The 12,820-nt window shown below is 42.5% G+C and overlaps 1 protein-coding gene across 3 annotated transcripts in view; it reads right to left on the reverse strand.

Moving 5' to 3' along the window:
• Positions 1-12,820, reverse strand: part of CDH23 (cadherin related 23) — a 533,292-nt gene that overhangs the window by 233,781 nt on the left and 286,691 nt on the right. For all 3 annotated transcript variants that reach the window (XM_065551950.1, XM_065551951.1, XM_065551952.1), the window contains one exon: positions 11,347-11,535. In XM_065551950.1, coding sequence (XP_065408022.1) covers positions 11,347-11,535 — 189 coding nt within the window. The remainder of the gene's footprint in view (positions 1-11,346; positions 11,536-12,820) is intronic.

Raw genomic sequence — 12,820 nt, forward strand, 5'->3', positions numbered from 1 at the left:
ATGTTGCTCTTCCTTTTTTGTACAGATTGCCCTTGAACATTGCATGTGTTTAAAATTTGCTTGTAGGAGATAACCTTTGTGCTCCAATTGGTACCCATACCCTGCTTCAGCATCCCAATGCATGCTGAACACATCCTGTATGATTCTTGTACTTATCCAGTGCTTTCCCAAAGGATTGGGAAATGATTTACAAATGGATTATTTGCCAGCAAAATGCAGCCACTTCTGGGTAAAATGCAGCAGACTAACAGCACATAGCAATTGCTACACAAGAATTTAGTGCAAACAAACAAACAAATACATAAATAATAAAACAACCCCTGTATCCAACTGAAATTACTGGGAAATTTAGGGAGGCAGACTAATCAACCACACAAGAATATGGCCAGGACGCAGGAGTCAGCACCCCGCTCTTAGGGAAAATAGTATGGGATCTTTAATTACCATAACCAGGACTCAGGTTTACATTTCCTTCAAAAGATGTACACACACATACTGATTCAGTATAACTCTCTTAAGTTCTTTCTACACTAACTAAGCTGTCGCTTCAGTTCACAGGGTCAGGGCCCCAAGTCTTTGGAGCCCAAGGTCAGTTTATACTCCTCATCCTATCACAGCCTCATGAAGGTGATGTGCATATCCTAGGCACAAGATTATTGCAAGGAGGGCAGTCTCCAGCAAGAGGCGGAAGAGATGCCAAGGCTCGCAAACAAATTGTCTAGCTGTCTTTACGAGTTTGCTAAGGATATTTTGGTAAGGGGGAAAAATTACCAGACCTCTGAAAAAAATGTTTAAGAAAACAGCTGCCCCTCTGCGTGAGAATATCCCTCCCCTTCCTAATATTCAAATCCTCTGGCACTCCTTCAAGGTATATTTAGACCACAAAGAGTTAACACCGGAAATGTGACTGAATAGCTTAGAGGAATGGCTGCTGGCAACAATCTGGCCTATTCACTCAGTGTTCATCCAGTAGCAGATGGCAGTACAGCTACACCCGACCCGAGTGTCTTCTTGAACTAGCTTTCCCCACCAATGATTGCAGTGCATCCGCACTGAACTACAGACAGGGCATGGGTGAAGGCACTAAGAGTCCAGGATTGAGAAGGAGAGATGGGGACAAGGAAGGAAGATGGTCTATTGACCTCTGCATAGCTGGGTGCCAGAGAGAGAGGGGCACAAGCTGGGAAAAGCTGTTAATCTATTTGTCTGATGTCTCTTTCTGGGGAGGATGGGGATAAAGGGTAGGGTTGGTGGTGATGCTGTTCCAGAGGTGGTGAATTTTTCAGGGGAGTGTATCATTTAGGTCCCTCTCTTCTTGCCATCACTACCACTCTCTTGTGCTTATGTAGCTTTTTACGTACACCTACATTTCTCTTGCTCCGCTACTTTCATCTCTTTTCGCCCTGCATGTGTCTCTTTGCAAAACCCCTTCCCAGTCAGCACCACAGGAGGCAGAGAACGGCCTCTGGAATATCATCACAACCCTTGCCCTCTTACCCCACAGAAAATGCCCATCCTTCAGAGTAGCACTTCACGGTTTGCTTTTTTAGTTTCCATAGGCATTCCTATGGCACCCACCATTGTATCACAGTGCCTCTCACAACTAAGCAGGAGTGGGTGGCCAGAGCACATTTTGGTGCCTTTTCAATTCCCCGTCATACTGTACTCTCCCACTTTCTCTCCGCTCTCCCCCACTCCCTTCTCTGCCATGTCCTATTCAATCCAATATTTCCACACTCCCCCTCATTTTTTCTCACCCTCGCTCTCCTATTTGGAGCTCCTCTCCTCCACTGCCCTTGACTTCTCTTCCAGTTTTTCAATAAACATTACAAATGAAGTTCATTCCTTTCCCCTCAGCACCAGAAAGGCATTTGCACATTTTCCCTTCCCAGTCACTGTCCTGACCACAGAGCTCAGTGAGAAGGGAATGGAGGGTAGGGTAGAAGAAGTAGAGACTCTCTCTCCAAAGATTGGTCAGCCTGAGTTCTGGAAGAAAAACAGTCTGCACTGGACAGTGCCTGTAGTCATCTGGCTGTTGTCAGAGACCAAAAGAATCCACATTTATTTCCAGAGCCCAAAAGGGAATACTCCCCACATCCTGCGTGCATTGCCTTCACTCAGCCTTTCACTTCCTCTCCCCTCACTTTGAGCCCCTTCTAAGCCTTCCAGCTGCTCAACACTCTCACACACACCTTTTTCTGTAGCCTTCTGCCTGCTTCAAGTGCCTCGTTCCACACTCCTTGCCTTTCTCCCCCTCCCTCCTTTCCTGCTTTCCCCCAGTTATCTGCTGAATTCCACACACGCTTGCACAGACGGGATCAATCCGAGGCTGACTCGCCTTCAGCTTATCTCTGCTCCAAATGATTGATTTTCCCTCTTTAAGGGTAATTTGCTGGTGAATTCCATGTATTGCAAAAAACCCTGTGAAATCTAATTCAATCCAATTGGCAGCTGGTACTTTTGGGAAAGAATACTGGAGAGCTGTCAATTTTCCTTTATAATTATGCACTATGTATATCATATTTATAGTGTGTGTCTGTCTATATGCATACATATAGTATATATAAGATTCATACACTACATGCATATATTCATATCCATATACACATAACACAACAGTGTCTGAGGCTACTTTATGCACCGTATATTTTTAGATCCTATAGTGTTTTTTTAAATCTTTTTTATAATGAATATTTAAAAATATCAAATCAACATAGTTGCAGTGGTTCATGTGCTAGATACATTCTCTCTCTCCCTCTCTCTGCAGTCAACCATGATCAGTAAATAAAATTAAAGCCAGAATAGAAAAGTTTGTTTCTCTTCATACCTGATTCCAACTTCTGTTTAGAACATCCTCCATTTTACTTAATGTACTTCTGCAGATACTAGGGTGATGACAACAGTTTAAGAATCTGGACAGAATATAATTTGGGGGGAAGAAGGGTTTACAGCTACATGAGGGATGCTGCAAGTATCAAACAGATTATTACGGGAGTTGGTATTGCAACTGGAACACTTTGATGGAGCAAAGTTAAGCCAGTTTTTGAAAATCCCACCCTATCTGTTTAATAAGAATTTCAGTTACTTCAGTCAGCAAAATCTCCTCAGAAGTCCCCTGAGTTACTACTTCATAAGAAAAACAGTAAGAAAAATGTATAGTTCAAATAAATGTTGTACAAAATACATGGGGGAAATGGCTAGATATAAAGATTGGCTTATACCTGACAATTATTATACCCTCAAAGATTACATGCCTGTCTCCTGCTTTCCCTTCTCTCCTCACACTGGGCTGTGGCCAAATCTTGTTGCTTGTCCCTCTAGCATTTCTAACCCTTATCCTACATCCTCACTGCCAAAGCCATAGTTCAGCCCCTCTCATCCAGACCACTGAGACTGCCTCATCTCTAGCTTCCCTAATTGTGCATACTCCTTTCTTCAACCTAGCCAGCATTCAGCAGCTAAAATAATCCCCCTTGCCCCTTGGTCTGCCTGGGTCCCTTCCCCATCTCAAGCATTTTTACTTGCCTCCCTGTTTCTCCCCACATAAAACTTTGAGCCCTTTGTCCACACTGTCTCACAGCTCAGCCCTGCCAATCTCTTTGCTCAACCTCTGCACTCTGCCTTTCTGTCTCCTCTGCCCACTCTTTCACACTGCTACCTACGCCTGGAACAACATTCCTCTTCCAGTGTGCCAAACATGCTCACTCTTCTTCTTTCAGAGGGGTAGCCATGTTCGTCTGTATCAGCAAAACCAAGGAGGAGTCCTTGTGGCACCTTAGAGACTAACAAATTTATTTGGGCATAAGCTCCCATCATTTATTTTGGGCAACTCCCATCTTTTCATGTGCTGTATATTTACACCTGCCTACTTTTTTTCACTCCATACATTTGATGAAGTGGGCTGTAGCCCACGAAAGCTTATGCCCAAATAAATTTGTTAGTCTCTAAGGTGCCACAAGTCCTCCTCGTTGTTTTTACTCTTCTTCTTGAAACCTTCCTCAAAACCGACTTCGTCTTTCTTTCCAAAATTGACTCCCACCCCTTTGCTATGTACTCATCCCCCTTTCTGTCTCCTTACCTCAGTTTTAAAATATCAGAACGTTACATGCTACAAGCCTCTCTTTATTCCATGTATTGTAACACTCATCTCTTTCCCCCTAACCCCCTCCTTTTTCTGTTATCGTCACATTTTAGGTTTGCCTAATTTAGATAAAGTTCTTTGGGGCAGTGATTTTACCTTTCTCATCTCTGTAAAGTGTCAAACAAAATGATGGTATTAAATAGTAACAATACAGTATTAAAATGTGTCTTCTTCCTTGTCATCTTCACCAGAGACTAGTGCTGGCTGAATGACTCTATAAACTAACTGGAACCTGATCCACACAGAGTGATTCCTGGTCTCAGAACTGAAACAAACCTTTTTTGTAATAATAAATAATATTAGGCCTGAATCCCCTCTCACTCATACAGGTTTTACTCTTTTGGTGAGTCAATCCTGCAGTATGTGACAGGAGAAGCCAACCAAAGGCATATATTTGGTATATATATGATTACTCTTCTGTAAAGCACCTAGTACAGCGCTGGTGGGAATGACTTCCATTGTCCTTCAGAAGAGGGTCTCAATCAGCTTTAGAAAACATTTAAGTCTCTAAGGTGCCACAAGGACTCCTATCTGAATATAAAAAAAACGAGATCTCTCTCCATTTTGCAGATGGAGAAACTGAGTCACAGATGGGAAAATGAGTTAGCCTAAGTTCACATAGGCCTGACCCAAAGAAAACTGAAGTCAGTGAAAAGACTGGAATTAAATTTAACCGTGCTTTGGATCAGGCCCTTAGTGAGCAAGTGACAAAGTCAAGAATAAAATGCAGGTCTCCTGATGCTTAGGCCCCTGTTCTAACTGCTAGACCACATTGGAGGCTGCATAATGACTTGATGGCTGAACTTGCGCTATCAGTGGAAAAGCAAAAAGGGCCAATTGAATTAAGAGCACAGGGGAGTGTTAATACACGTGGAAACCCCTAGCTAATTACTCCTCCAGAAGAAAAATCAATCGTATGGGCAGAGGTTGAGGCATGTTCCTACAGGAATCTCATCAGATGCCAATCTCCTTCCCTCCTTTGCTTTGTGCAGTGAAAACAGGCCAACTCAATTAACACCACATGGCTGTACCCAGAATCCATGTCTGAGGTCATTCTTAATTCTCTAACAGATTTTCCTCTCTGATACCTCTCACTCTCAGCTGTTTTCCCTTTGTTCCCAAATTTGGTATAATTTCTTCTGATGCAGAAACAACTCTCTCATTTCACCCATTCAGATCCTTCTGCTCTGGAGGGCAGAGAGAGAAGTGTTGTATTCATCAGGAAATGAAAGTTAGTAAAAACCATTTTACGGCTGAACTTGAAGCAGAATCCATGTAGGTTATTTCTTATATTCGCGCTATTCAGCACTGCCTACACCTGGTGATACCGCTTTTACTGTTCACATTTTAATGCCACCTCAAACCAACATGTGATTAAGCACAAACACACTTGGCGTTATTGCACACACCAAATTTGTGTGTGCAAAACCTCATAGCTGTGTACACAAATGGGTACTTAAATTTGCCATCACCCGATCTACATTCACTATTTCTTGTTTGCAGGCAAAAATGTGGGTTGTGAGTGCACAAACAGATATAGAATCATAGGATTGGAAGGGAGCTTCAGAGGTCATCTAGTCCAGTCCCCTGCGCTTGTGGCAGGACTAAGTATTATCTAGACTAGGGGTGGGCAATAATTTTCGCAGGGGGGTCACTCCACAAAGTTTGGTAAGTCGTCATGGGCCGCACATTTCTAATATAGTAATGGAGGGGGGTGTAGGGTCTGGGAGGCAGTTTGGGTGCACGAGGGGGTTTTGACCTGGGGCAAGGGGTTGAGGTGTGGGAGGGGGTGCGAGGTGTAGGCTCTGGCTGGGAGGTGCTTACCACGCCGCTCCCGGAAGTGGCTGGCTGCTGCTGGCATGTCTCTGCGCTTACAACACTCCTGTTAATACATCCCAGAATGATGTTTGCTTTTTTTGCAACACTGTTGACTCATTTAGCTTGTGGTCCACTATGACCCCCAGATCTCTTTCTGTAGTACTCCTTCTTAGGAGGGATAGCTCAGTGGTTTGAGCATTGGCCTGCTAAATCCAGGCTTGTGAGTTCAATCCTTGAGAGGGCCATTTAGGGATCTGGGGCAAAACATTGGTCCTGCTAGTGAAGGCAGGGGACTGGACTCAATGACCCAAGATCCCTTCCAATTCTATGAGATAGGTATATCTCCATATATTATTTATTATTTTAGGCAGTCATTTCCCATTTTGTGTGTGCAACTAATTTTTCCTTCCTAAATAGGATATTTTGCATTTGTCCTTATTGAATTTCATCCTATTTACTTCAGACCATTTTTCCAGTTTGTCACACAGTTCTAGTTATGAAACACATCAACATATTAAAACCTTTCTTGCTTATAATAGCATTGAAAACATTTTAAAAGGGGAAACCCCACCCATAACCGCCCCTTCTACAAGTGCTCAAAGGCCACACACAAAGCGAGGAACCCTACAAGCAGGAGTGTGGGACTCTGATTTGAATCCGGGGCTAATTGTGTTTGCAGACAGCATGACCCAATTTGGTGACAGTTGGGGTTTGTTTTTAAAATGGAAGAAGGAAGGGACCGACTAGGCCTTAGATAGGGAGCTCTCTCTTTCATCAATCCTTTGCCTCCTTACTTCCATGTAGGGGGAGCATTGGTTGTCCCAGTCTTTCTGTAGGATGGGGAAGTGAGATGTAGAATAATAGACAATTCTCTCACCACTGGTCCAGTATTGGTATAGCTGCACTGGCATTAGCAATGGTGGAATGGATTCCTGGAGTTTTTATTACCATGTTGCCTATCCTTGCTCAAAGTAAGTACCCAGTGTGGCACCAAAAATAAATAAATAAACCAATGTGATTTAGAGCTGCCTACAGACACGTCACAGATCAGAGGGTAATTCTCCCTCCCCTCCACATAATCTAGTGAGACTGCAACTTGATGACACATATTGTGCTCATCTCTGGGCACCTCAATGACAGAAAGATGTCAACAAACTGCAGGGAATTCCAAGACTGGGAACAAAAAATCACAAAGGGGCTGGAGATGTGAGAAAAGAATGAAAAAAATCCACCTGTCTATAGTTTGTTTAAACAACAACTAAGGGACCGTCCCTGGAATTATAACGTGGGGTGGATGATGGGGCATAAAATAAGGGGTAGAATTGGTCTTTCTAAATCTGTTAAAAAAGTCTTGCCTTGATTTTGTCTGTCTCTGTCTATGCTTATTTATTTAGACACTTTCCCCAGTGAGTTGAAGAATTCTCTTTCCATTTCCCTTTGCCTTCCATACATATCATCTCCTGCATGAAGGCCATGGTGCTGAAATAGCTTCTGTCAGATGCATCCTCATTCACCTCTGTGCCTAAAGAGCTCTTCCCCTCATGTTCCCCCCATTCCCATTCGAAATCCCCACTGCTAATGATAACATAGGAGACAAGGGAGAGTGGGGCTCTCTTAGGGCTTGTCAACACAATGAGTTCCTGGCAAGCTGGGGTGTAAATCTACTGGGCATTAAACCGCTTTGCATTATTTGTCTGTGTGGACCCTGCTGACATAAATTAATGGTTTGTTAATGTGCTTTGATCTAGTCCTCTTTGAAATGGCTCTGGATGAAAGCACATTAACAAACTGTTAATGCACATCAGCAGGGTCCATCTGGACAGTTAGTGCACAGCAGGCTAGTGTGGAGTGGATTCATGGCCCTGCTTGCTATGAACTAAATGTTTGTGTTGAGAAGCCCTTAGTGGAAACTACTGTCCCTGCCCTTGGCTATGGGGTCTGTAGTTCAGTCATATCTAGGAGCCATTTGACCAGCTAAAAGAAGAAGGGGACCTCCATTTCTCCATCAGAAGCCCCCAAAGGGGACCCATGTGGACCTATTCAGGCAGTAAGGAGGCAAATAGAGGAGAAGAAAAAGGGAAATAGAAAGAAAGAATTAACAGGAAAACAACAAGAAGAGACAGGAGAAAGTCATGATTTGGACCTTGATATTTTGCAAACAATTACATTTAGCTATCTTTATAGCTGTGACAGAATCATCACATGCCAAGAGACTGGGAATAAAATCCTGACCCTGGAAAGCAATGGGAAATTTGCTGTTGACTTCAACAGGGCCAGATTTTCACCCTGTAAGACAAAGCTAATGCTCTGAACTCACAGACTTGTGTGTGTGTATGTATGGGGGGAATACTCAAAGCCAGCAGGTTTATTGGTACCTTGAAACTACTGTATTCATGTAAATCAAAACTTTAATATTCTACTTTTAATGCAAAAAAAGGTTTGGGGGGGTTAGCAGAGTAAACAAACTGTTCATGAAAGATTCTAAAATGAGTCTCATTCCCCAAGAGGGCTGTTCAGATGAGTAATCTTGCCATTCCGAATGGATGCTCATCATGACAGCCTGTGTAATTTACCCTTTACAGCACTGCAGTTTTTCAGGTTGCAAGCACCTATTTGCAGCCATACTAGAAAGCATGACCTGACCTGACTGTTCCACACAGTCTCCACATCGTTTAAACCCATCTCACTTTCCAGACTGTTGCCCCAATAGATTTTTATAGCACCAACTTCCTGGTTAATCTAGTTGCTGCATATGTGCAGGTAAGCATTGAGTGGCTACATTTGGCAAACATGATGAGTGCAGAGACATATCATGCCATTTCTACACACAGTAACTCTACTGGTTTTATTAAAATCAATGGTAAGAATCTCGTTGATTTCAATGGCAGAAGAGTTAGGCCAGGGCCAAGTGATTTTGACAACTGCAACCAATCTGTTTGGGAGTTACAGATGCTTAAAGAAACTTCATTGCAAACCACAAAACTAGTTTATTTTCTGCTCTCATTACTTAAATGGATGCATGAATTCCCCCCTCCACCCCCCGCTTTTTTAAAATTAGTGAGGCTGAAAGATTGGAGTGAATTTGCTGAGATGCGTTATACACTCCTATAAACAGAGCTTTGAAGCAGAAACTATGACAGAGCCTTCGCTCTATTGACACAAACAGTCCTACCATAATGTCCTTCAATTAAAGAGCTGCTGACACTTCATGGAACACCATGACAAATATTCAATTGAGAAACAATCCTGACTACCTGTCATCTTATTTGTAATTCTGTTCTTTGTTTGCTAAGGACATTTGCAAGAAAAAATGATCCTATTAGTTGTTTAAGTTCTCACCTGCATGTCTCCCAGCTGTAGTCAGAACTCTCTGTTTATGATATATGTCACAAGTAGACTATTCTGATTAGTGCTTTGCCATAATTGTTTCATACATGAAAACAAATATTTTGGCAAGTTCTTACAAGAACTTGTGAATTTCATGAAGGGGCGGGGGAGGGAGGGGAATCTGCCATTGCCACCAGCAAACACAGTTTTTGTGATAAACAATGATGGAGTTACAGTCTCAGAACAAATTTTAAATCTCCATACTTTTGCAACAAGTGAAAATTTGCTATTTTTACAGAGACATTGTACATTTTAATCAGCCATCTGATTTCCCCTCCCCCCCATAACTCTAATATAGTAAATTTAATAAATGCTAGGAACAGAATAATTAAAAAAAATAAAGATCCCATTTTCCTGCAAATATTCTTTATACTGTGACCAAACAAAACAAAACAAAAAAACCACCAAGGCAAGAGAAATATAGATACCCTATGCTACAGAAGCAGGATTGTTTTTAGATATTTTAGAAAGTTCTCTTTGTGGTGCCAGCAGTTTTTTTTTTTTTTAAAGGAGGCATTGTAGACTGTGGCATGGTTGTAGGTTAGCATAGTAGAGAAAAAAAAGACATGAATTGCATGAGTCAAATATGAGGAGTAATTGAAGAGTGTAACCCTAGGGCTGGAAAACCTAATGGAATTCCTAAGTGAAATGGTTCAGTGCTATGATAAATAGAAGGTCCATTAACAGCAGCAAAGAACAGGCCACAGATGCTGCAGGCAAATGTTACTAGGGGTAACTGCAGCCACTGAAGAGTAGTAAGAAAATAAGTATCCCAAATCCCCTCCTGTCAGACCATCAAGCAATCGTCATTTAGGATTAAAGGTTTAATAGGGTGGAGGATGGGGTACACAGATACCCACTTGTAGCTGCTTCTGGGATGTCTGTTGTTAAAGTCTGTGGTCCCTCTCCTGGATAAAACTGCTTATGCAGGGAAAATTGGGATGCAGGAAACGAAACAAGAGTCAGAGGGTCTGCACTGATTTCCTTCTAACACTATTCATTTGTTGAAGTTCTCTGGTTACTGATGAACTTTCTTTGCTCCATATTTATTTTTACTTCACCTTCTTTACAATGGGAACTGAAAGAAGTTTGATAAAGGGGTTGGAAGCTTGTCTGTTCATTATCGTTTCTAGAAGAGCCTGTGTATTTTGGCTGAAATTCTAACTCTGTAAATTTTAAAGTAATTTTCTGAGAATCGCTACCTCTCTCCATACACCTCCTACAACAGCACCTAGTGGGACTTCTTTTCCCTTTTTCTTCCAACAGAGACTGTACTACTGTCACAAAACTTGTTCCATATTATGGGGCTTAGTCTCTTCCTTGCACTGATACAAAATAAGCCCTTTACTTTTTTTTAATTAAGACCAGATAGACCCATGGGGGATGAGTACATATTGCCATAGGAAACATATCTTTAACTTTCACAATTCTTGTTCATTTAAATGTTCAATGAGCATATTGTATTAGTAGATATTTTATGCATAGATAACTGTATGGTAGGGTTCTGGTGACTCGGTTGTCTCTCCCTCCCCCCTCACAGTTTATGTTACCACCAGAATCCCTCCCTGGAATCTTCTCCATCTATAAGACAGGTTGGAGAAAGGAAGCTATCTGATTACCTGACAGGTGCTCTGAAGTACACAAGAACTAGTATGTGGTACAACCATATTTGTTGGAATTCATCAGTCACATTATCCTTATTTTACAAAAACAACAAGAGACCTCATGAAAGTGTTTGCACTTCGGGGACTGACAGGCTAGAGTGACGGCTGTAGAAGATACTGAACAATACCCAAGGTATGCAGATATCAAGGGTATAACCATGCACATATTAGTGCCCACTTCTCTCTCCACGGTCCATGTATTATTCTAAGTATAATGTGCAATATATAGAAACAGAAGGCATCAGAGGTACAAGACAGAGGATTCGTGAAATCACCCAGGGTGCCCATAGGGTGTATCTGCAGCAAGTGGCTACTGATATTATTCTGATGTCTTACCTCATCTTTATCCTGCACCTGGATGAAAAGAGGAAGGGCAAAGCCCACCTGGGCCAGCTCGGGGATGCCAACACTGTACTCGGAACTATTGAACTCGGGGGCATTGTCATTTATGTCGATGACAAGGACATTGAAGGTGGTGATCACCGTAGCATTGGAGGGGGTGCGGTCATCATTCAGCTCCGTACCCTGCAAGGGAAAATATCAGTGTGGCCTTTATTTCAACGAACAAGCATAAGAGAAATGCAGAAGATTGTGGACCATCATATAGAAATTGCATACAGGCAGTGCAGCTGACTGCTGTCATTGAGACAAAGTCAATGGCACAGTAATAACCTTCCCTTGTCTTTCACGTCATGGATGCAGCATGATTTGACCGAGGCTTTAAATGTGCATTTGTGGTACAAGTTTAGTGTTGAAAGTGATAGGCTGATAACTATGGCTTTAGTCAGGCATAACGTAGTTAGGAGCTGTGCAAGTTCCCTCACCTCCGAGGTCTACCAAGGATGGGCACACTGAATTTTTACCTGCACCCACCTCTACTACTCCAGTACCTATTGCTCTGATTATACTCGTTACTACTGACCTACAAATCTGCCTGTCATCTGGACTGCCACCTTTAGAGATTTGCCTTGTGGGACCAAAACTGTTGTCTCTCATTATGATACTGTGCACTGTAATGACACAAACGCATACCAGCATGATGCATATAGGAGATGGTTTTCCTCCACTAGCATTAATGTCAAGATTGTTAACATCTTGCAAAATAGCCTGGCAAGACATGGGTGACACTCCTCAAAACCAGGGTTTCCCAGGACATCTGAGGGAGATGGTGACATCAGGTTCATTGCTGGGCCTCTCCTGAACTGAGATTAGCAACAGTGAAAATTGTGCTGTGATGTGATGGAGACAAATGTCCACTAGAAAAATAGGACAAGACCAGCAAACTCATTTTACTTGTGACTTAAAATAGGTTTGGCTGCAAATTACTAGACATGAAGGGCCAGTGCACTGGCACTCTATGTCATAAGTTCCCACCAGACATCTTAACTTATACAGGGTCTTTTGGTGTAGGTAGGGGGAGGAGGAGAGAAGAGAGGTGGGTGGCTGGAGGATGAACCTTATTGTCACAGACACGAGAGTGGTGAAGGACATTTGAAAACAGAGTTCTTCCTCTTGTATTTTGTATAAGCTAAAAAAACGGAGACAAGACAGCATAGGGAGGAAAGAGCCCCCTGCAGCTCCATGGAGCACTGGAGGGCAGGCAGATGGGGCTGCTAAAGATCACCCTGAGGCTATGATTGTGGAGTTGGTAAAACTCAGCATTTCCATAGATTGGCATTTGGGCCTATATATATCTATCTATCTTTCTGTGGAGTTCTACATGGTCAATATCCCTTGGAATCCGGCTTCTTTCCCTTGATTCTCTGCAGGGAGGGAGCGGGGTTGATTTTTGGGTTAAAAACTAGAGAGT

Source organism: Chrysemys picta, chromosome 7 (assembly GCF_011386835.1).
Source record: "Chrysemys picta bellii isolate R12L10 chromosome 7, ASM1138683v2, whole genome shotgun sequence".
Lineage (NCBI taxonomy): Eukaryota > Metazoa > Chordata > Testudines > Emydidae > Chrysemys > Chrysemys picta.